The sequence below is a fragment of the Sciurus carolinensis genome, chromosome 7 (genome assembly GCF_902686445.1).
Source record: "Sciurus carolinensis chromosome 7, mSciCar1.2, whole genome shotgun sequence".
NCBI classification, from domain to species: Eukaryota; Metazoa; Chordata; class Mammalia; order Rodentia; family Sciuridae; genus Sciurus; species Sciurus carolinensis.
Window position 1 is genome coordinate 121,902,831 of NC_062219.1, and position 25,480 is coordinate 121,928,310.

General features: G+C 40.2%; 1 protein-coding gene across 1 annotated transcript; it reads left to right on the forward strand.

Annotated features, from left to right (window-relative positions):
* LOC124988626 (HLA class II histocompatibility antigen, DRB1 beta chain-like) lies at positions 1-25,250 on the forward strand. The gene is made up of 6 exons (XM_047558271.1): positions 1-196; positions 12,325-12,594; positions 23,096-23,377; positions 24,023-24,133; positions 24,589-24,612; positions 24,914-25,250. The coding sequence occupies exons 1-6, from the start codon at positions 97-99 to the stop codon at positions 24,925-24,927; spliced, it is 801 nt and encodes a 266-aa protein (XP_047414227.1). The 5' UTR covers positions 1-96; the 3' UTR covers positions 24,928-25,250.
* The last annotated feature ends 230 nt before the right edge of the window (positions 25,251-25,480 follow it).

Here is a 25,480-nt window from a genome sequence, read left to right on the forward strand (position 1 = left end):
TCTTATTATTTGGGATTTGGGTAGAGACAGGACATAGTTCTCACTACCTGAGACTTGTCTGCTCTTCCCTGACCCAGTCCTCTCCTGTTCTCCAGCATGGTGGGTCTGTGGCTCCGTGGAAGCTCCTGCATGGCAGGTCTGACATTGATACTGATGGCACTGAGCCTTCCCCTGGCTTTGGCCAGGGACACCAGACGTAAGTGCATGCTTCAGGCACAGAGGTGCCATGGGTGGGGGAAGGAAGGGAATGAACTTTCTCAATTTGTCCAGGCCATGCCCCTCAGAATTGTGACATTTTCTTCAGTGGCCAAATGCTTTTATCCTATGCATTCCAAACTCCTTCCTAAGAAATGGAGCAAGAGCCTTCTCTATGAGACTGTGTGAAAGGCCTCCATATATGAACCATTTCAAGCCTTTGCCAATAAAATCTCCAGTCTCAATTCATATTCTCTCAGGGCCTTGGAAGGATTAGAAATAATGTTAAATGAATTCCCCACCCAGCAGTTCCCTTTATTACCTCATTATGCCAGAATAAAAGGAGGTTTCTCTTACAAAATCTAAATTTATATGTATAGTTCTAGTCTTTAATACATGTTGCTTTGTTCCTCTTTTTAAATTAGAAAATAGTCAAATATTCAAGGAGTTGGAAGATTTGTTTGAAAATAGTAGTGAAGGTCAAAAGGAATTGGAAGGGTCTCCCCCAGAATATCCTGTGCTATGTCCTCAACAGGAAGTGAGAAGTTGCTGCCTCTATAAATGGTGAGGATGCTCCAGGAGGCATCCTCCTCTGTCTTCTCTTTCTCCCTGAACTGCACTTTTCTTGACCCTGGATCTCTGTGGGGCAGCTGCTCTTATGGAAGTGGGGATCCCTGTTCCTCTTTCTGCTGTGGTTAGCATCCTTTAGTTGAGGCAGAGATACTCTGTACTTGACAGGACACTATAGAAAATGAGCATCTGTGGGTTGTCCTTTGGTACCATAAAGTATGTAAGGCATCTTCTGAAAACCTGGCACAGTTTAGTGTTCATTTTATGAATCTGTTCTGAACCTTTCTACACAACCAGTTTTTCCTGCATATTATACATTCTGTGACTTGAGCCAATGGGGAATGAAAGAGTTTGAGTAAAATTGTATGAAGATCTAATTTTTTTCAGTCTAAAATGTTCAGCTATCAGCAATTTCATGTGCTTCAAAGTACGCAACCTAAGTGGGGTACAGTGAGAGTGTGAAGGTTGTTAATATCTCATGGGGCTGAAAACCAGTGAGCAAGTCAAGGGAAGCTGTTGGCTTCCTGGGGTCTTATTCCAGAGCTTGTAGATTTCTTCATTGTGCTCTTTACCCCTTATTAGCCATGTCTGGTGTCCTCTATCTCCACTTCATCCCTAGTTTTTAATTTTGTATTTTTATTTTTTAATCCAATGCAATTAATATTACTGAATATCCCTAAGCTTCACACAGATCCTAAGCTCTATAAGAGATCCATCAGAGTAGATGAAACTTAATGTAAATTTTCCTTTCTTTATATTGTCTTGTCTTTGCCTGTAATTGCCTTTATTGGGAGGAGAAAGAGGAAATATTTCTCAATTTCTCACAGATATTACAAGTGATATAATGTGCCATCAGACAACAGGAGTGTTGCAGTTTAATGGTCTTAATAATTGTCTGGATCCCACAGTGATCAATACCCAACCCCAGTAGCTTCATTTAGCCCATAGATATTTTTCTGTGTGGAGTACTACACACTGGGCTCTGTTCTAGGCTGCACGAATTAGATTTGATATGAGAGAAAGCTGCTACTCTCCTGGAACTTACCTAATGACAGAATGAAAGATAATGACACAATAATCATTTAACAAAAAAGAAAATGACAGAGAATAATAAGTGCTCAGAAAAAAAGAAAGGCATCTTCAGGGTGAGGGGCAGGGAGAATTGGGGACTCACCTCAATTCAGGTATGAGGCGTATCCCTGAGAAAGGGGCATTTAGGCGAGACAAGAATAAAGAGAAGGGAGTCAGGAAAAGACCTAAGGGAGAAGAGTTCCAGGGAGAGGGAACAGAGGAGAGGCCAAAGGTGGGAAGTTGTGTGCTGTGCTTAAGGGGCAGAAAGAAGTCTGGAGTGCCTGGCGCTGAGTGACTGAGGGAGTGGCTTGGAGCCCCAAAGGATGAGGTAGGTGGAGGGGAAGCCAGGGGTCTAATCAAGTAGGCTTGGAGAGCAAGGGTGAGAAATTCCAATGTTATTTAAACTGATGTCAGGAGCTACTGGAAAGTTGCAAGAAGAGTTGATTCATATTAAATTAGAAAAATAATTGTAGCTCCTACATGGAGATTGGATTGTTGAAGTTCACTTGTGGAGTTGGGAGACCAGTTGAGAGCACAGTAGAATTCTCCAAGGAAGATAAGCTAGTGGCTTCATTTAGTTTGGTCATGATGAAGAGAATGATGAAGATAAGGTGGATGGTATGGGCATATTTTTCATAGGTAGTTAATAGATTAAACTAAGAAGGGGTAGAAAAAATATGAGGATTTTGTCTTCATATTGAGGCAGATGATGGTGATACTATTGAGGCAGGTGAGACTGAGCTAGGACAAAATTTCAAGTAGGTGGTTAGAAATAACTTTTTAAAATTTAAATGTGAGGTAATTTTTTTTAAAAAAATGATGTGGCACCTTGGAGAGGTCAGTTGGACATGAGAGAGAGCAGTTCAGGGTGAAGACAAAGCTAGAGGAATATTTCCTGGCAGCATTGACACCATTCTGTGTTACATTCCACACAATTCAAAAAGATTACACAGGGAAAAAGATTGTGTGTAGAAAACAAGAAGAGGGACGGCACCATTTAAGGGGACTGGGACGGAGGACGCGGGATGTTGGAGGAACACCAAAGTTGTGGGGCACTCAAGTCAAGGAAGGAGACTTCTCCAAAGAGGAGGGCGTGGCCAGTGGTGGTGAGACACCAGGGCAGGTGAGGGAGAACAGGAGAGGAGTGGGCACTGGGTTCCCTGGACGTGACCTTTGCAGTCAGTGGAGTGTGCAGTTAGGAAACTGGATTGTGCTGAGAGAAGAGAGTGGGAGCTGCAGAGGGAAGGGTGGGTGGAGACGACTGTTGTGAGTGGCTGGCCTGATGGGAGGACCGTGCTCAGGGGGCCAGCTGGACCGAAAGTAACAGAACAAAGAGCCTGAAGAGAAGACAGCGGACTCAAGAACTAGACAGACGTGTTCAGTTATTAGCAAGGAAGCACCTGGAGCCCTGCTGGGCACAGTGCTGCCTGCCAATGCAAAAAGTCATCATTGAAACAGACAATATTTGCTAGTGACTTAGAAGATAGGGAGGAGAATAGAGTGATGGCCATATCAATCTGGCGTCTGACAGCATGGAGCACTGTAACAACACCACACCTGCTGCGTCTGGTGTCTGGAGGAGCTCAGAAAACTAGATCCATCAGGGTTGTTACTGTCATCTCCAGCAAGTCGAGTGGGCTTTTCATGGTTTCAGTGAATAAGATTCACAAAAGATGAAGCAGCACCCTCCAGGTTACCATTTAAACACTCCCTCCAGTGTCTGAGCAGAGACCCTCTAGGGAAATTCACTAAGGAAGCCACACTAATCTCTGACTCCGTGGTGAATGCACAGTGTTCAGGACACTGGTTAACTGATCCTGTGTTCTCCCATGTCATCTTCTGGGATCTTTCCCCCTGTGCTCCCAGGGTCCCCACTACAATTCCTACCAATTGGCTTGTGCCCATCAGGGCCTTCAATGACAATACTTAGTACTGTTAAAATTTCAGTATTCTACAACTTTTGAAGATTTTTATCTGATAAACTTTTATCATATTGAAACACTTGTGACTTACTCGTCATTAACCATGTGATGGCTTACACAATCTTCATCTGCCAGTTCACTTGCAAACATGAGCATGGCCTCACATCTGTGCCAAATATTTGTTAAGGTCAATGGCTTCATAGTAACCTCTATCAATTGACTTCTTTCAGAAAGCAGTGCATTTGAAGCCTCTTTAAACTGCAGTAAGCATAGAACTCTACAACTCTTTTTTCTTTTTTTAATAGTTTATTTATTTTGATTCATTGTAAACAAATGGGGTACAACTTGTTTCTCTGATTGTACATGAAGTAGACTCATACCATTTGTGCAATCATACATGTTGATAGGGTAATGACATTTGTCTCATTCTGTTATTTTTTCCTTCCCCCCGACCCCTCTTTTCCCACTATACAATCCATCCTTCCTTCATTCTTGCCCCCCTTCAACCCCCCCATTATGTATCACCATCAGCTTATCAGAGAAATCATTCGGTCTTTGGTTTTTTGAGATTGGCTTATCTCACTTAACATGATATTCTCAAAATTCATCCATTTGCCTGCAAATGCCATGATTTTATTCTTCTTTATGGCTGAGTAATATTCCATTGTGTATGTATACCACAGTTTCTTTTTTTTTTATTTATTTATTTTTTTTTTACATTTACATAGGGTAATGATGTTTATTTTATTTTTCCCCTCCCCCCCACCCCTCCCACCCCTCTTTTCCCTCTACACAGTCCTTCTTTCCTTCATTCTTACTGCTCTCCTTTGCCTAACTCTAAATCTAACCCTAAACCTAATGCTAGCCCCTCCAACCCCCCATTATATGTCCTCATCCGCTTATCAGCGAGATCATTCGTCCTTTAGTTTTTTGAGATTGGCTTATCTCACTTAGCATGATATTCTCTAATTTCGACCATTTGCCTACAAATGTCATAATTTTATCATTCTTCATTGCGGAGTAATATTCCATTGTATAAATATGCCACAGTTTCTTTATCCATTCATCTATTGAAGGGCGTCTAGGTTGGTTCCACAACCTAGCTATTGTGACTTGAGCAGCTATGAACATTGATGTGGCTGCATCACTGTAGTATACTGATTTTCAGTCCTTTGGGAATAGGTCAAGAGTGGAATAGCTGGGTCAAATGGTGGTTCCATTCCAAGTTTTCTAAATAATCTCCACACTGTGTTCCTGAGTGGCTGCACTAATTTGCAACCCCACCAGCAATGTATGAGTGTACCTTTTCCCCACATCTTCACCAACACCTATTGTTGCTTGTATTCTTGATAATTGCCATTCTAACTGGGGCCAGATGAAATCTTAGGGTAGTTTTGATTTGCATTTCTCTTATTACTAGGGATGTTGAACATTTTTTCATATATCTGATGATTGCTTGTAGAAATTCTTCTGTGAAGTGTCTGCTCATTTCCTCAATCCATTTGTTGATTGGGCTATATGTATTCTTGGTGTAAAGTTTTTGAGTTCTTTATAGATTCTGGAGATTAGTGCTCTATCTGAAGTATGTGTGGAAAAGATTTTCTCCCACTCTGTAGACTCTCTCTCCACATTCCTGATAGTTTACTTTGCTGAGAAAAAGTTTTTTAGTTTGAATTTATCCCAATTATTGATTCCTGCTTTTATTTCTTGTGCTATGGGGGTCACGTTAAGGAAGTCTGATCCTAAGTCAACATGATGAAGATTTGGACCTACTTTTTCTTCCATAAGGTGCAGGGTCTCTGGTCTGATTCCGAGGTCCTTGATCCATTTTGAGTTGATTTTTGTGCAGGGTGAGAGATAGGGGTTTAGTTTCCTTCTGCTGCATATGGATTTCCAGTTTTCCCAGCACCATTTGTTGAAGAGTCTATCTTTCTCCATTGTATGTTTTTGGCACCTTTGTCTAGTATGAGAAAACTGTATTTATATGGGTTTGTGTCCATGTTCTCTATTCTGCACCATTGATCTACCTGTCTATTTTGGTGCCAATGCCATTTGTTACTATTGTTCTTAGTATAGTTGAAGTTCTGGTATTGTGATACCCCTGCTATACTCTTCCTGCTAAGGTTGCTTTAGCTATTCTAGGTTTCTTATTCTTCCAGAAGAATTTCATGATTGCTTTTCTATTTCTATGAGGTAAATCATTGGGATTTTAATTGGAATTGCATTGAATTTGTATAGCAATTTTGGTAGTATGGCCATTTTGACAATATTAATTCTGCCTATCCAAGGACAATGGAGATCTTTCCATCTTCTGAGGTTTTCTTTAATTTTTTTCTTTATCGTTCTATAGTTCTCATTGTAGAGGTCTTTCATCTCTTTAATTAGATTGATTCCCAAGTATTTTTTTTTTTTGAGGGTATTGTGAATGGGGGTAGATTTCCTAATTTCTTTCAGAGGATTCATCACTTATGAAGAAAAATGCATTAGACTTATGAGCATTGATTTTATATCCTGCTACTTTATTGAATTCATTTATGAGTTCAAGAAGTTTTCAGGTGGAAATTTTCGGTTCCTCAAAATATAGAATTATGTCATCAGCAAATAGAGATAGTTTGAGTTCTTCTTTTCCTTTTCGTTTCCCTTTAATTTCTTTTGTCTGTCTAATTGCTCTGCCTAGAGTTTCAAGGACGATGTTGAATAGAAGTGAAGAAAGAGGGCATCCCTGCCTTGTTCCAGTTTTTAGGGGGAATGCTTTCAGTTTTTCTCCAATAAGAATGATGTTGGCTGTGGGCTTAGCACAGATAGCCTTTACAATGTTGAGGTATGTTGCTACTATCCCTAGTTTTTCTAGTGTTTTGAGCATGAAGGGGTGCTGTATTTTATCAAGTGCTTTTTCTGCATCTACTGAAATAATCAAGTGATTGTTAACTTTAAGTCTGTTGATATGGTGAATTACATTTATTGATTTCCAGATGTTGAACCAACCTTGCATCCCAGGATAAAACCCACTTGATCATGTTGCACTATCTTGTTAATATGTTTTTGAATGTGATTTGCTAAAATTTTGTTAAGAACTTTTGCATCTATGTTCATTAGGGATTTGGGTCTGAAATTTCCTTTCCTCGATGTGTCTGTGTCTGGTTTTGGTATCAGGGTGATATTAGCTTCATAGAATGAGTTTGGAAGGGTCCCCTTCTCTTCTATTTCATGGAATACCTTCAGAAATATTGGAATGAACTCTTCTTTGAAGGTCTTGTTGAACTCTGCTAAGAATTCATCAGGTCCCGGATTTTTTTTTTGTTGGTAGGCTTTTGATGACTTCTTCTAGTTCATTGCTTGAAATTGATCTATTTAAATTGTGTATGTCCTCCTGATTCGATTCGTGTGGATCATATGTCTCTAGAAACCTGTTGATGTCTTCTAGATTTTCTATTTTGTTGGAGTATAGATATTCAAAATAACTTCTAATCATGTTTTGTATTTCAATAGTGTCTGTCGTGTTTCCTTTATCATCCCCAATTTTAGTAATTTGAGTTTTCTCTCTACTTCTCTTTGTTAGTGTGGCTAAGGATTTACCAATTTTGTTATTTTTTCAAAGAACTAATTCTTTATTTTGTCAATTTTTCGATTGTTTCTTTTGTTTCAATTTCATTGATTTCAGCTCTGAGTTTAACTATTTCCTGTCTTCTACTACTTTTGGTGTTGGTCTGTTCTTCTCCTTTTGGGGCTTTTTACCTGTTCTTCATGAAACATGATTTTGTGGTTAAAACATTTCAACACAGATGTCATCCTGGCGGCATTAACAGCCCAAACTTCACTTTTGACAAGCTGCAATCCCACGTGGTGTGTGGAGAGTTGTACCTGGACAATGGAATTTGTAGGTTTATCACAACTCAGTTTGCTGGCAACAAATTTAAGCTACTGATACAAAATCATTATAGAATAGTCTAAAATACATGTCTAATTGTTCATACTTTCTTTTTTGAGAAATTATGCACAATAAAATACAACTTTCATAAATTGTGGATTGGGCTTACTCCAGTTGCTTCCCTGGCAGGGGAGTTTGCTAAATTATCTGATCCAAAATATCTATAGTGCTGAGGTTGGAAACATTGACTTACTTTGTGCTGCTTCTGAAAAATCTAGGCTCACATGTACAAATTCTTGCCTTCTATTTCGGTTCTTTTTGGTTTTATTTTTTTAGTTCATTACAGTATAAAACAAACAAAAAATCTAAAATTAGGCAGTTTTGGAGATGCGTTACTTTCTTGCTGAAACCATTCAATGAACGTATTTCAAGACCTCCATTCTTAATTTTTAAAAATGAGAACTTTCTAGTTCACACAGTATTTGGGTTCACTCCTCCAACATCATATATGCATGGAATTTGATTTCAGTTCATAAATCCCTCTTTTCCCTCCCGACCCCCTTGCCAGTCTCCTTCCTCTGTTCTCTTGGTCTTCCTTTCACTCATGTTTTTATTTATTTTTTATTGTTTATTCGTTCTTATATATAAAGGTGAAATTCAATGTCATATATTTATATATGGACATCACCTGAGTTTTTTTAAATTTATTTTTATTGTAAACAAATGGGACACATGTTGTTTCTGTTTGTACATGGAGTAACAGCATACCATTTGCGTAATCATACATGTACATAGGGTAATGGTGTTTGATTCATTCTGTTATTGTTTCCTTCTCCCCCACCCCTCCCACCCCTCTTTCCCCTCTATACAGTCCCTCCTTCCTCCATTCTTGCCCCCCCTCCAACCCCCCATTATGTGTCATCATTCGCTTATCAGTGAGAGCATTCATCCTTTGGATTTTTGAGATTGGCTTATCTCACTTAGCATGATATTCTCCAATTTCATCCATTTGCCTGCAAATGCCATAATTTTATTCTTCTTTATAGCTGAGTAATATTCCATTGTATATATATACCACAGTTTCTTTATCCATTCATCAGTTGAAGGGCATCTAGGTTGGTTCCACACTCTGGCTATTGTGAATTGAGCAACTATGAACATTGATGTGGCTGCATCACTGTAGTATGCTGATTTTAAGTCCTTTGGGTATAGGCCGAGGAGTGGGACAGCTGGGTCAAATGGTGAATCCATTCCAAGTTTTCTAAGGAATCTCCATACTGCTTTCCAGAGTGGCTGCACTAATTTGCAGCCCCACCAGCAATGTATGAGTGTACCTTTCTCCCCACATCCTGTCCAACACCTATTGTTGTTTGTATTCTTGATAATCACCATTCTAATTGGGGTGAGATGGAATCTTAGGGTAGTTTTGATTGGCATTTCTCTTGTTACTAAAGATGGTGAACATTTTTTCATGTTTGTTGATTGCTTGTAGATCTTCTTCTGTGACGTGTCTGTTCATTTCCTTAGCCCTTTTGTTGATTGGGTTATTTGTATTCTTGGTGTAGAGTTTTTTGAGTTCTTTATAGATTCTGGAAATTAGTGCTCTATCTGAAGTACGAGTGGCAAAGATATTCTCCCACTCTGTAGGCTCTCTCTTCACTTTGCTGTTAGTTTCCTTTGCTGAGAGAAAGCTTTTTAGTTTGACTCTATCCCAGTTATTGATTCTTGCTTTTATTTCTTGTGCTATGGGAGTCCTGTTAAGGGAGTCTGATCCTAAGTCAACAAGTTGAAGATTTGAACCTACTTTTTCTTGTATTAGATGCAGGGTATCTTCACCTGAGTTTTTGAGAGATCATTCCAAATTTCCTTCTTTCACGTCCCTCCTCTTCCTTCTCGATTTTCTTCTTCTACTCTACCGATCATCTCTATATCTTTTTGATATCCTATCCTCCCCTCCTTCTTTCCTTTATATAACTCTAACTTCCACATATGAGAAAAATATTCAACCTTTGAATTTCTGAATATGGCTTATTTCACTTAACATAATGTTCTCCATTTCCATCCATTTACCAGGAAGTGCCATAATTTCATACTTTTTCTGACTGAGTTAAAAAATATGTGTATCTTACCATCTCTCTTAACTTTCGGGAACTTGCTCTCATAAGTTATTGTGTTAGTAAGGTTTTTTTTTGTTTTCACTGTGAACAAAATACTCGCATGATCAATTTAGAGGAGGAAAGTTTTATTTGGGGGTCACTGTTTCACAAGCTTAGTCCATGATTAGTCAAATCTATTGCTCTGGGGTTGAGGTGAGTCAGAAACATTGTGGTTGAAGGGCTTCATGGAGGAAAGTTGCTAAGCTAATGGCAGTCAAGAAGCTGAAAGAGACAGAGAGAGAGAGAGAGAGAGAGAGAGAGAGAGAGAGAGAAAGGAGCCAGGGACAAGATATAATCCAAGACCACACTCCCAATGACCTTCTTCCTTCTTGGTAGAGCTACACCTTACTTTTCTATAGTCATGACCCATTAGTTATTCAAATCAAATTGATTAGTGTAGTGATGAGGTTACATCTTTCATAATTTAATCATTTCACCTGTGCACATTCCTGCATTGCCTTACCTGAGCTTTAGGGGGGAATACCTCATATCCAAACTATACAAGTCATAAATATTGATGACAACCTCAAGTATTTTTTGTTAAATGCTTCAGATTTCTGTGATAAGACTCTTGTGCTATTGATAAATTCAGATTCTCCCATTCACTTTACTCCTTTTTAATCACCATTTTTAGAATCCTTTTTTGAAATTTCAGAGAAATCCAGCAGAGAAACAGTAAAAATATTTGATATTGTCACTGGAGTCCTAGGCCAGACTCCTGACTCTGAGGACCCAACCAATCATGACTGGCTATTTCCCCCCAAAATCAAACAGAAAAATAATGGTGAAAGTATGAAAGGAATGTTAATCAGTGTAGCCCACCTGGAAGATAACGGACCCATGTCCTTAGCCCTGTATTCAAGGATCTGACAATAACTTTGAGGTTTTTCAGAAATGAAATGAGGGCAAAGGATGGGGGTTTTGCCTAGCTGGAGGCTTTTCACAGCTGGAAAATCAGGTGATGTGGATCATCAGTTGACATGGTCCATTGTATCTCAGGATTGGTCAGTGATAAGAAAGTGCTATTGGGGGAGATGCAGGAAGGGCATCATTTTGACTCATCCTAAGATGTTTATTGGATCAGACCTTGTTCCTGAAATTCAAGGTGATTCAGAGTAAAGAAGATGGATGCAAAATGGAGGCAGATTTGCCAAGTTTTTCACCCCACTTTTAGCCACCCATCACACAATCACCCCTTGGTGTGAGGTTTAATATTTATAGAGGGACAGTCTCTAGGGCTGGACTAGTGATGGAGTCAGGGTGGAGTTGTGTGATTTTGAGTCATTTCCCCCTTGACTTGTGCGTTGCCCCATGTTAATTTTGTGGCAAGGACAAGGGCTGAGAGCAAGGGTTAAGAATGGGCCAGCTGCTGACAAGTTGTTTGCTGTGCATGTCAAAGCTTCATGGGTGGCCCTGCTTCATGGGTGGTGCTCTGCCCCAGTTGCTGAGAACTGCCTCTGTGCTGAGAGCTGCTCTTCCTTAGGAGGACTCCTGAATATATTTCAAACTGAGAAACTTCAGTCAAGGTGAAGGATTCTGTCTTCCCAGAGGGACCAGACCAGTGGAGATCAGTCATCAGAGTGAGACTTAACTACTGGCTGCTGGTGATTTACTATCAACAATTTTTAAAGATGGGGTTTGTTGAGCTTTCTAGACTAGGAAAGTCAGATAAGGGATTGTAGACCTGTGTTTGATGGTGATCTTAATCTCCCCAAACCTCTTTACATAGTATAAATTCAAAATCCTGACATCTACCACAGGCATTCAAGTGTCCTACTCCCTATGATTTCTTTCCTGACTGTGCTTTGGTGCCCCATTGTTTCTGTTTCTTGGAAAAGTTCATCGATTCTTTCAACTTTATCACAGGATATTACTTTTTCCTGAATGTGCCTTCCTTTCCCCCAAATATATACATACCCCACACTTCCTCTAGCTCACATCAGTTTAACCTTCCATGGCATATTTTAAATGTCACCCCTCAATGTCATTCTTTGCACCCTATTGTCGTTTAGCTGTTCCTGTTGTTCTCTGTTAATAGAACCCCACACTTGTGACCTTTCTCTTTCCTGCATGACCTCTGGTGTGCTTGTCTTAGGTCCCTCAGTTTTACTAATTGATGTTCCAGGAATATGTGGACGGTGGTGGTGGTGGTGGTGGTCCTCATACAGACCTACTGTAGACCTCACCCAGTCTGCCCCCATTGGTTACCTTGTGATACCTGATTAATGTTGTCCAATTTCCCCCCACTGGTTACTTTAGAAGACCTAACTAGAATACTGTCCACTCTACCTCCATTGGTCGTTTTAAAACATGGAACCTGTGGTGGAGTGGTCATGGTGACGAGTTCGCGGTGGAGGGAGTTGCCATGGTAATGAGGGACCTAGGGACAGACCTGTCCCTGGCTGGTCCTCCAGAGGCATCCTTCTTATCCCTGCCTCCTTCACCTCGGCGTCCCGACATCTCACCCGCCCAGTGCCCCCTGTGTGGACGTCAGTGTCCTCCCAGGGCCGCCTGTGTGAGAGGGTCCTTCCTGTCCCCACAGCTCGCTTCTTGGAGCAGTCTACAAGTGAGTGCCATTTCTACAACGGGACGCAGCGGGTGCGGTTCCTGGACAGATACTTCTACAACCGGGAGGAGTATGTGCGCTTCGACAGCGACGTGGGGGAGCACCGCGCGGTGAACGAGCTGGGGCGGCGGTCAGCCGAGTACTGGAACAGCCAGGAGGACCTCCTGGAGCGGGCTCGGGCCGCGGTGGACACCTTCTGCAGACACAACTACGGGGTTTTCCAGAGCTTCACTGTGGAGCGGAGAGGTGAGCAGGGGCTGGGCGGCCAGGGAGAGAGGGAGGGTGTGTGTGTGTGTGTGTGTGTGTGTGAGAAAGAATGTGTGTGTGGGTGTGTGTGTGTGTGAGAAAGAATGTGTGTGTGAGTGTGTGTGTGTGAGAAAGAATGTGTGTGTGGGTGTGTGTGAATATTTGTGAGAGAGAATGTGTGTGAGTGTGTTTGTGAAAGAGTGTGTGTTGAGAGTGTGTTTGATAGAGTGTGTGTGTGTGAGAGTGTGAGAGAGAGAATGTGTTTGTGAGAAAGAGTGTTGAGAGAGTGTGTGTGATATAGAGTGTGTGAGGGAGACTGTGTGAAAGAGTGTGAGAGAGAATGTGTATGTGAGAGATGGTGTGAGAGAGAGTGAGTGTGTGTGAGAGTGTGTGTGTGTGTAAGACAGTGTGTGTGAGAGAGAAAATGTGTGTGAGAGAGAATGTGTACATGTGAGAGAGAATGTGTTTGTGTGTGTGGTGTGAGAGACAAAGAGACAGAGAGAGAAAGAGAGGTGAGAAGTTAAAGTGCCTGAGGGAGCAGCCTTGAGGTCCACCATGTTGTGTCAGTGTGCTGGGCTGGAGCTGGGGAGCCAGTGCTGTGGTGGAGCTGCTGAGGTGAGGGAATCCTGACCCCAGAGTCACAGCTGGGCTGGGACAGGAGCAGTGAGGTCCCAGGGAGGGGGTGTGTCACTTAGCCCTGGTGGCCCCCATGGAGAGGTGAGATGGGAGATGGGAGATGGGAGATGGTAGTGAGTGGCTCTGCAGGGCTGGCCATGGAGGGAGTTTGGCTGGGGGAATGGAGGCACATGGGGAAGGGGAACTTAGGAGTTTGTGGTTGGGTGTAGCTTTACATTTATTTGCCAAATGTTATTACCATGCTAAGAAGTACATCTTATCTCTGGGGTTCTCACTGTTTTTGAAGTGATTTTAAGGGTTCTCAGGATAGTGATTCTGAAAACACTGTTGATCTATTTTGTGTATATTATGCTTCCATTTATTACTTTCCATGAGAATTTTAGCACTGTATTTATGAAACATGCTCCAATATTGTTAGTGATGATTTAGCATCAATTTTAACTCAATCCTTTAGTGGTATTGTGACAATGTTTTCCATCAAGCGTTCCTTGAGGAGAGAGGGAAATGGTGGTGGATGATGTGAGGAGGCTGGTCACACACTGTCCTTGGCATACACCGTTTTTAATCCAGTAGGCCCTGAGGTCACAGTGTGCTGGACTTGTTTCCACAGCATGTCATTGAAAGTCAAATATCAGACTCTTTAGTGTGGGGGAGTGTGGGATTACCTTTGACCTTTTTGAGACTTAGTTTACTTCTAAATTTCCTACTGTTTCTTGGCTTGTTCTTTTGCTTTCCTAGGACATGGGTTTTTACCTAGTTGAAATGGTGCTGAAACTGCACTTTGAATTACAATTTTGTTACTTAACATAAATATATTACTGTTTTTATATTTTATGTGATTGAATATTAAATCTTTGTGTAGTTGTAACAAAATTTACCTCCATTTTTCTTTGTTAGATCTTGTTTCAAAACTGTCAAATACAGGCCTCCCTTGGTGTGTTGGCTCTCTGTCACAATGACAAAGCACCTGCCAAAGACAACTTAAAAGGAGGAAAGTTATTTTGTCCCATGTCTCAGAGGTTTCAGTCCTTATTCCCTTAGCTACACAGTTCATCCAGGTAGAAGGACATGGGAGAGGAGACTACTTACTTCATGGTTCCTACAAATCAAACAGGAGGAGGGACCAGTGTCCCAATATCATCTTCAAGGACATACCCCACCAATGATGTAACTTCCTTTGCTAAGCCCTACTTCCTAAAGAGTCCACTGCCTCCCAGTAGTGCCCCTGACTAGTGACAAGGCCTTAGCACATGACCTTTTGGGGGCATTTAGTACAAATCATAGTATCAGGTATGGGGCAGAGGGTAATTTAGTTCTAGGATCCCAGTGGATACAGAAATATGTGAATGTTGAAGTCCTTTATACAAAACCTTCTAGGAACTACTCATAACTTATGCACATCTTCCTGTGTACTTGACAGAATCTCAGGATTACTTGTAATACCAAATGTAAATGTTTGGTGAATAGTTGTAATTCTGTATTGCTTATGGAATAATAATGAGGAAAAAAAGTCTCTACAGATAAGGAACAAATACAGTTTTTTCCTGCTGTGTTTAGTTATCTAAAGTTAGTTGAATACTGGGATGCAGAAGCTGCTGATACAAGGGTCTATTGTAGTTCAAAAGTTGATATTCTAAAATTTTATTTTCTCTTTCTTTGATTTCTAAGGTTCTCAAACTTTTTTTCACATTTATTTGCCAAATGTTGCTACCATGCTAAGAATTATCTTTAATCTCTGGAATGCCCACATTTTAAAATAATTTATTTATTTTGATTCATTGTAAACAAATGGGGTACAACTTGTTTCTCTGGTTGTACATGAAGTAGACTCATACCATTTGTGTAATCATACATATACATAAGGTAATGATGTTTGTCTCATTCTGTTATTTTTCCTTCCTTGCACTAGTCCCACCCCTCTTTTTCCTCTATACAATCCATCCTTCCTCCATTCTTGCTTCCCTCCCAACCCCCGTTTTGTATAACCATCCACTTATCAGAGAGATCATTCGTCCTTTGGTTTTTTGGGATTGGTTTATCTCACTTAGCATGATATTCTCCAACTTCACCCATTTGCCTGCAAAAAACCATAATTTTATTCTTCTTTATGGCTGAGTAATATTCCATTGTATATATATACCACAGCTTCTTTATCCATTCATCTATTGAAGGGCATCTAGGTTGGTTCCACTATCTGGCTATTGTGAATTGAGCAGCTATGGACATTGATGTGGCTGCATCACTGTAGTACGATGACTTTAAGTCCTTTGGGTATAGGCCAAGGAGTGGGATAGCTGGGTCAAATGGTAGTTTCATTCCAAGTTTTCTAAGGAATCTCCACACTGCTTTACAGAGTGGCTGTACTAATTTGCAACCCTACCAGCAAGGTTTGAGTGTACCTTTTTCTCCACATCCTCGTCAGCACCTATTGTTGCCTGTATTCTTGATAATTGTCATTCTAATTAGGGAGAGATGGAATGTTAGGGTAGATTTTATTTGTATTTCTCTTATTACTAGAGATGTTGAACATTTTTTCAGATATCTGTTGATTGCTTGTGTCTGCTCATTTCCTTTGCCCATTTGTTGATTGGGTTATTTGTATTCTTGGTGTAAAGTTTTTTAACTTCTTTATAGATTCTGGAGATTAGTGCTCTATCTGAAGTATGTGTGTAAAAGATTTTCTCCCACTCTGTAGGCTCTCTCTTCACGTTGTTGATAGTTTCCTTTGCTGAGAAAAAGCTTTTTAGTTTGAATCTAACCCAATTATTGATTCCCACTTTTATTTCTTGTGCTTTGGGAGTACTGTTAAGGAAGTCTGGTCCTAAACTGCCATGATGAAGATTTGGACCTAATTTTTCTTCTATAAGGTGCAGGGTCTCTGGTTTGATTCCAAGGTCCTTGATCCATTTTGAGTTCAGTTTTGTGCAGGGCGAGAGATAGGGATTTAGTTTCATTCTGCTGCATATGGATTTCCAGTTTTCCCAGCACCATTTGTCGACAAGGCTATCTGTTCTCCATTGTATGTTTTTGGCACCTTTGTGTAGTACGAGAAAACTGTATTAATGTGGGTTTGTCTCTGTGTCCTCTATTCTGTACCAATGATCTATGTGTCTATTTTGGTGCCAATACCATGCTGTTTTTGTTACTATTGCTTTGTAGTATAGTTGAAGGTCTGGTTTTGTGATAACCCCAGCTTCACTCTTCCTGCTAAGGATTGATTTAACTCTTCTGGGTCTCTTATTCTTCCAAATGAATTTCATGATTGCTTGGTCTATTTCTATGAGGTAGGTCATTGGGATTTTAATTGGAATTGCATTGAATCTGTGTAGCACTTTTGGTAGTATGGCCATTTTGACAATATTAATTCTGCCTATCCAAGAACATGGGAGATCTTTCCATCTTCTCAGGCTTTCTTTAATTTCTTTAGTGTTCTGTAGTTCTCATTGTAGAGGTCTTTCACCTCTTTTTTTATTTTTATTGTAAACAAATGGGATACATGTTGTTTCTCTGTTTGTACATGGCGTAAAGGCATACCATTTGTGTAATCATAAATTTACATAGGGTAATGTTGTTTGATTCATTCTGTTATTTTTCCCTTTCCCCCTACCCTTCCCACCCCTCTTTTCCCTCTATACAGTCCTTTCTTCCTCCATTCTTGCCCCCCTCCCTAACCCTAACTCTAACCCTAACACTAACTCCTCCCACCCCCCATTATTTGTCACCATCCACTTATTAGCGATATCATTCGTCCTTTGGTTTTTTGAGATTGGTTTATCTCACTTAGCATGATATTCTCCAATTTCATCCATTTGCCTGCAAATGCCATAATTTTATCATTCTTTATGGCTGAGTAATATTCCATTGTGTATATATATATATATATATATACATATATATATATACCACAGTTTCTTTATCCATTCATCAATTGAAGGGCATCTATGTTGGTTCCACAATCTGGCTATTGTGAACTGAGCAGCTATGAACTTTGATGTGGCTGTATCTCTGTAATATGCTCAATTTAAGTCCTTTGGGTATAGGCCAAGGAGTGGGATAGCTGGGTCAAATGGTGGTTCTATTCCAAGTTTTCTAAGGAGTCTCCACACTGCTTTCCAGAGTGGCTGCACTAATTTGCAACCCCACCAGCAATGTATGAGTGTACCTTTCTCCCCACATCCTCGCCAACACCTGTTGTTGCTTGTATTCTTGATAATCGCCATTCTAATTGGGGTGAGATGGAATCTTAGGGTGGTTTTGATTTGCATTTCTCTTATTACTAGAGATGTTGAACATTTTTCCATATGTTTGTTGATTGCTTGTAGATCTTCTTCTGTGAAGTGTCTATTCATTTCCTTAGCCCATTTGTCGATTATTTGCATTCTTGGTGTTGAGTTTTTTGAGTTCTCTATAGATTCTGGAGATTAGTGCTCTATCTGAAGTATGATTGGCAAAGATTTTCTCCCACTCTGTAGGCTCTTTCTTTGCATTGCTGATAGTTTCCTTTGCTGAGAGAAAGCTTTTTAGTTTGAATCTATCCCAGTTATTGATTCTTGGCTTTTATTTCTTGTGCTATGGGAGTCCTGTTGAGGAAATCTGGTCCTAAGCCGACATGTTGAAGCTCCGGACCTACTTTTTCTTCTATAAGATGCAAGGTCTCTGGTCTGATTCCGAGGTCCTTAATCCATTTTGAGTTTAGTTTCGTGCATGGTGAGAGATATGGGTTTAGTTTCATTCTGTTTCATATGGATTTCCAATTCTCCCAGCACCATTTGTTGAAGAGGCTATCTTTCTCCATTGCATATTTTTGGCCCCTTTGTGTAGTATGAGAAAATTGTATTTATTTGGGTTTGTGTCCGTGTCCTCTATTCTGTACCATTGATCCACCTTTCTATTTTGGTACCAATACCATGCCGTTTTTGTTACTATTGCTTTGTAGTAGAGTCGAAGATCTGGTATTGCTATACCCCCTGGTTCTTTCACCTCTTTTGTTAGATTGATTCCCAAGTACTTTATTTTATTTTTTTGAAGCTATTGTGAATAGGGTAGTTTTCCTAATTTCTCTTTCAGAGGATTCATCACTTATGAAGAAAAATGCATTAGATTTATGTGCATTGATTTTATATCCTGCTACTTTACTGAATTCACATATGAGTTCTACAAGTTTTCTGGTGGAGTTTTTTGGATCCTCTAAATATAGAATAATGTCATCAGCAATAGGGATAGTTTGAGTTCTTCTTTTCCAATTCGTATCCCTTTAATTTCTTTGGTTTGTCTAATTGCTCTGGCTGGAGTTTCAAGAACGATGTTGAATAGAAGTGGTGAAAGAGGGCATCCCTGCCTTGTTCCAGTTTTTAAGGGGAATGCTTTCAGTTTTTCTCCATTAAGAATGATATTGGCCATGGGCTTAGCATAGATAGCCTTTACAATGTTGAGGAATGTTCCTACTATTCCTATTTTTTCTAGTGTTTTAAGCATGAAGTGATGCTGTATTTTATCAAATGCTTTTTTTGCATCTATTGAAATAATCATGTGATTCTTAACTTTAAGTCTGTTGATATGGTGAATGACATTTATTGATTTCCGAATGTTGAACCAACCTTGCATCCCTGGGATAAAACCCACTTGATCTTGTTGTACTGTTTTTTTAACATGTTTTTGTGTGCAATTTGCTAAAATTTTAAAAAAATATTTGCATCTATGTTCAGTAGGGTTATTTGTCTGTAATTTTCTTTCCTCGATGTGTCTCTGTCTGGTTTTGGTATCAGGGTTATATTAGCTTCATAGAATGAGTTTGGAAGGGTCCCCTTCTCTTCTATTTCATGGAATACTTTGAGCAGTATTGGAATGAACTCCTCTTGAAGGTCTTGTAAAATTCGGCTGAGAATCCATCTGGTCTCAGACTTTTCTTTGTTGGTAGGCTTTTGATGACTTCTTCTAGTCCATTGCTTGAAATTTATCTATTTAAATTGTGTATGTCCTCCTGATTCACTTTGTGTGGATCATATGTCTCCAGAAACCTGTTGATATCTTAGATATTTTCTATTTTGTTGGAGTATAGATTTTCAAAATAACTTTTAATTATGTTTTGTATTTCAATAGTGTCTGTTGTGATATTTCCTTTTTCATCCTGAATTTTAGTAATTGAATTTTCTCTCTTTGTTAGTGTGGCTAAGGTTTTATCAATTTTGTTTATTTTTCCAAAGAACCAACTTTTGTTTTGTCAGTTTTTTCAATTGTTTCTTTTGTTTCAATTTCATTGATTTCAGCTCTGATTTTAACTATTTACTTCTTCTAATTTTGGTGTTGATCTATTCTTCTTTTTCTATGCCTTTGAGCTGTAATGTTAGGTCGTTTATTTGTTGACTTTTTCTTCTTTTATTGAATGTGCTCCATGAAATGAATTCACCTCTTAGTACTGCTTTCATAGTTTCCCAGAGAATTTGATATGTTGTATCTTTTTTCTCGTTTACCTCTAAGAATTTTTTTATTTTCCCCCCCCGATGTCTTCTGTTATGCATGCATCATTCAATAGAGTATTATTTAATCTCCAGGTGTTGGAGTAATTTCTGTTTTTTATTTTTTCATTGATTTCTAATTTCATTCCATTATGATCTGTTAGAATACAAAGTAGTATCTCTATCTTTTTGTATTTGCTAACAGTAGCTTTGTGGCATAATATATGGTCTGTTTTAGAGAAGGATCCATGTGCTGCTGAGAAGAAAGTGTGTTCGTTTCTTGATGGATGGAATGTTCTATATATGTCTGTTAAGTTTAAATTATCTATTGTGTTATTGAGATCTATGGTTTCTTTGTTCAATTTTTGTTTGGAAGATCTGTCCAATGGTGAGAGAGGTGTGTTAAAGTCACATAGTATTATAGTGTTGTGGTCTATTTGATTTGTGGAATTGAGAAGGATTTTTTTGACATATATGAATGAGCCACTGTTTGGGGCATAGATATTTATGATTGTTATGTCTTGCTGATTTATGCTTCCCTTAAGCAGTATGAAATGTCCTTCTTTATCCCATCTGACTACCTTTGGCTTGAAGTCCACATTATCTGATATGAAGATGAATACTCCAGCTTTTTTTGCTGTGTCCATGTGCATGGTATGTATTTTCCCATCCTTTCACCTTTAGTCTGTGGGTATCTGTTCCTATGAGATGAGTCTCTTGAAGGCAGTATATTGTTAGGTCTTTCTTTTTAATCCAATCTGCCAGTCTATGTCTTTTGATTGATGAGTTCAGGGATTAACATTCAGGATTATTATTGAGATATGATTTGTATTCCCAGTCATTTTGGCTTATTTTTGGTTTTTAACATGACTTGGTTTCTCCTTTATTTGGCTGTTCCTTTAAGGTAGTTCATCCCTTTGCTGACTTATCATTGTTTTTCATGTCTTCCTAATGGAATATTTTGCTGAGAATGTTCTGTAGTGCTGGCTTTCTAGTCATAAATTCTTTTAGCTTTTGTTTATCACGGAAGGATTTTATTTCTTCATCAAATCTGAAGGTAATTTTTTTTTGGGTATAAGATTCTTGATTGGCATCCATTTTCTTTCAGAGCTTGAAAAATGCTGTTCCAAGCCCTTCTATCTTTTAGAGTCTGGGTTGAGAAATCTGCTGATATTCGTATTGGATTCTCCCTGAATATAATTTGATTTTTTTCTCTTGCAGCCTTTAAAATTCTATCTTTACTTTGTAAGTTAGGAATTTTTATTATAATGTGACTTGGTGTGAAACTGTTGTAATTTTGTGTATTTGGAGTCCTATAAGCCTCTTGTACTTGATTTTCCATTTCATTCTTCAGTTTTGGGAAATTTTCTGATTTTATTTCATTGACTATTTTGTTCATTCCTTTGGTTTGTTTCTCTGTGCCTTCCTCAATCCCAATAATTCTTAAATTTGTTTTTTTCAGGATATCCCATAATTCTTGGTGATTCTGTTCATGATTTCTTACCATCTTCTCTGTTTGGTCAACTTTGTATTCAAGATTAAATATTTTTTCTTCAATGTCTGAGTTTCTGTCTCTAGGTGTTATACCCTATTGGTTATGCTTTCTATGGAGTTTTTAATTTGGTTTATTGTTTCCTTCATTTCAAGAATTTCTTTTTTTTTTTCAGAATCTCTCTTTATTGAAAAGATCCTTTGCTTCCTGCATTTGCTCTTTTAACTGTTGATTGGTGCGATCATTCAATGTCTGCATTTGCTCTCTTATCTCATCGGTTGCTTCTCTGATCATTTTAATTATGTACATTCTGAACTCCCTTTCAGACATTTCTTCTGCCATGCTGTCATTGAATTTTATTGATGTAGCATCTAGGTTTGTTTGGGACACTTTCTTCCCTTGTTTTCTCATATTGCTCAGGTATCTTCCCCTCTAGGAGTGCAAATCTGAGGTGTTGCGGTTTTCCCCCTATTGATTTATGGTGTCTCTGCAGGTTTCCAATAACTCACCTCCTAGGCTTCAGTAGCCTGAAATCTTGAAGGATCTTGATAACGTAGTGATCCACAAAGGAGCTGCCCCTCTAGTGATGGTGGCCTCCAGGTGGGGTAGGTTCCCTGCTAGTGGGCAGAGGTAATGCCACGTGTTGATAGATGGTCAACCGCAAGGGCACGAGAATGTGGGCTGGGGCTCAGCTGGTCTGGACCTGGGTCTGAGTCTCTGGTCCTAACCCCCCCAGCAGGAAGTCTCACCCAGTGGCTCATGCCCACTGTTTTTGATGTGATTTTATATATATCTGGTATAGGATTCTGAATACTTTGTCAACATATTTTGTTCATATTTTGCTTCCATTTATTACTTTCTATATTAAGAATTTTCTCCATTTTATTTAATGAAATATGCTCCAATATTGTTAGTAATGACTTAGCATCAATATTAAATCAATCCTTTAGTGTTACTGTGAAAATGTTTTGCCTGTCTCTTTTACTTAATCCATTTGTTGCAGTGGGTGTTGTGAGGTATTGTGCTATACATGAAGTTCACACGTTATGAAAGCCAGACTCTATCATGACCACAGATATCAGTTTACAAAGAGAGACAGTCAGAATATGATAATAATCCTAATAATAGATATGCATGTTACATAAAGGGAGAGGGATCCTCAGCTGAGTGTAAACATAAGGTCTTTGAAGATCGGACTTTCCTCCCTGCCTTCCCTCTCCTCAGGCCTCCTGCACTTCCTGCATTTCAGCCTTAGAGGATCACCTGTCTGTCCTGCTTCCCAGGGTGGAGCTCCTTCTGACACTGGAAGATGAGGGCTAACATAGGAGCATTCCCAAGATTCCATCTCCCCTGTGGCTCTTCTCTTGGTCCCAGGTTATCCATACAACTTCGACTCATATTCTCTCAGAGAAATCATTAAGAATAAATTGGTGAAATACATTGAAGCCTAAGCTACTTTATATACATGTATAGGTGCATGAATCCTCCTGTAACAGTGAAAGATAAGTCAGTATTATCCCCCTTATGGTGAGAAAGCAGAGACACAAAAAGGAGTAAGAACCTTTCCCAGGATCAACCAGTAAGAGGCAGAGCCTGGATTTGAACCAAGAAGATCTGCATCCAAAAATCATACTTTTCATTAAGATCCTGTGTGCTTTGCAAAAAATTGTGAAAACTTTACCTCAGTAATGAATATTTATTTCAAGCTTTGAAACAAACATAGAAAGAAACAAGCAAAACAATTTCCCTCCACATCTCTCAGCTCTAATGTGTCATGCTGTAGGCCTGTGGGGCCCATGGCCAATCATGAGCAGGACTGCCAAACTTGAGCCTGGGAACAGAGAGAGGCAGAACTGGAGCCAGCCACGGAGGACACCTCAGCCTTCCTGACTTTTTCTCTCCGCCTTTTCTGCCCTAGTTAAGCCGAAGGTGACTGTGTATCCCACAAAGACGCAGCCCCTGCAGCACCACAACCTCCTGGTCTGCGCTGTGAGTGGCTTCTACCCAGGTCACATTGAAGTCAGGTGGTTCCGGAATGGCCAGGAGGAGGAGGCTGGGGTCGTGTCCACAGGCCTGATCCAGAATGGAGACTGGACCTTCCAGATCCTGGTGATGCTGGAAGCAGTTCCTCAGAGTGGAGAGGTTTACAGCTGCCAGGTGGAGCACCCAAGCCTGATGAGTCCTGTCACAGTGGAATGGAGTGAGTGAGAAGCCTCCTGACCTTACCAACTCCTGCCCATCAGGAAGGGGACAGAGTTTCCCTGAGTGCCAGGTTACCCCTCTCCCTGACCTGTGTTTTCATGTACTGAGTCATGGGGGTAGCCTTGCGATAGCTCCTAACACCTGTACCCCCTAGGAACAATGACAAAAGAGAAACTGTCCCTCCTTTGTACCTTCCCATGCTGTCTTGGGGCATGGTCAGCCTGATTGCTCTGCCTCTCTGGTCTGCACTTATGTGTCTAGGCTGAATCTCTGGGTTGTTCCTTGCAGGATCTGGGAAGAAGAGCAACATAAAGGCCTTGCTGACATCCAGGAGCCCGATCTTTCTTTAGCTTCCTCATCCTAGACAAGCTACTTAAGACATTTCATACATCATGTGTTATTCAGGGCTGTGATATTTTAATGAATTAAATGCATGAGCAAATTAATTTTCTTGGAATGGCCAGTTCTAGTATTTGTAGTTCAGGTCTCAAAGCTCTGAATCTGTGTCTCAATGCAGAAATTTGGTTTTAGGGAAAAATTACAAATTCTGCCTCAGAATTTGTACATGTACAGAGAAACAAGATGTATCCCATTTGTTTACAATAAAAATAAATTTAAAATAATTCTGACTTCTTTTTTTCAGGGGCACAGTCTGGATCTGCACAAAGTAAGATGCTGAGTGGAGTAGGGGGCTTTGTGCTGGGTCTGCTCTTCCTTGTGCTGGGGATGTTCATCTACCACAGGAATCAGAAGGGTAAGGAGCCTGCTGGAGCTGAGAGTCTGTATAGCTTCCCTGGGAGAAGAAATAGGGCCTTGGTAAAGTCAGTTCTCATTATGTCAGTGGTGATGTCTGAAGCCTTTCTTTCCTCAGGGGACCTCAGATATCCTGGAAATTCAAAATTTAATGTCTGTGGTCACTATGTGAAAAGCTAGAGGGTTGTGGCTTATATGGATATGGAAAGGCTAACCAGTCTAGAGATATGGGTCAAGGACCTGGAGCAAATGAAGGAAAAGCTACTTCACATTGCATTTGTGTTGCAGAAGCTTCCTGGCCACCTGCTCTCAGTTTGTGCTCCCCTCTTTGCCTAGGCTGGTGTGGGCTGTGGTGTTGAAGAAGTGGAAGGTGGCAGATTGGAGGCTGGGCATATGATTGTTGGGGTCAGATTTGCTTCCAGGTCTTTAAGTATCCATCTCCTCTCTCTTCCCTAGGACACTCTGGACTTCAGCCAACAGGTGAGGTCCTTTAATCCTCTCTCAGAGACAGATTTGTTTTCCCTACAGCAGAAAGTAGTGGTGTTAAGTCCTGAGACAGAACTGCTGAGAAACATTTTAGATCCAAACTTCTGATCAGGCAGTGTGTGCTGTACCTTCTTTCCACTTAATGGAAGGCCTGTGCTCTGAAGTCGCTTTGGCTCAGGGAGAATTGATAATTTTGTTTTCTTCTACTGAAATGCTGTGATGGTAGACCCTGAGAGGGGAAAGAAGCCATTTGCAAAGTTGAGACTGAAACACCACTGTCCTCTGCCTTCTGCAGGACTCCTGAGCTGAAGAGAAGGTGACAACACGGCAGGAAGGACCCCATGTCCTACCTCTCCATGTCATGGAAAGGCTTCCTGCCTGCTCTCCTTCTTCCACAGAGACAGTGCTTTCTCAGCACTTGGTCACTCCTGGTTCAGTGACCCCGCAGAACTTGTCCTCTCTGCTGGCTTCCTGAGACCCTGTGCCTGACCTGGAAGCCCCAGTACAGACAGCAGTCTGACCTTGTCTTCATTCTCTCCTGACCCCATTGTCTTCACACCTTCCTGCTTCCCATGAGTCTGAAATCCCTTTGTGCCACATTGCTTTATTACATCTTTTTTTTTTTTTAAAATAAACATGGGGTGACAAATCCTCTGCTTCACAGAATTTCTTGTTTGTTTGATTGGGGTACTGGGGCTTGACTGCAGGCCACTCTAGCACTGAGCTACATATCTAGTCATTTTATTTTATATTTTTCATACCTGATCTTGCTGAGGGAAAAAAACTGCAATCCTCCTGGCTCAGCCTCCCAAGTCACTGGGATTACAGGTATGCACCCCTATTCCCAGCTGCTTTATGCAGT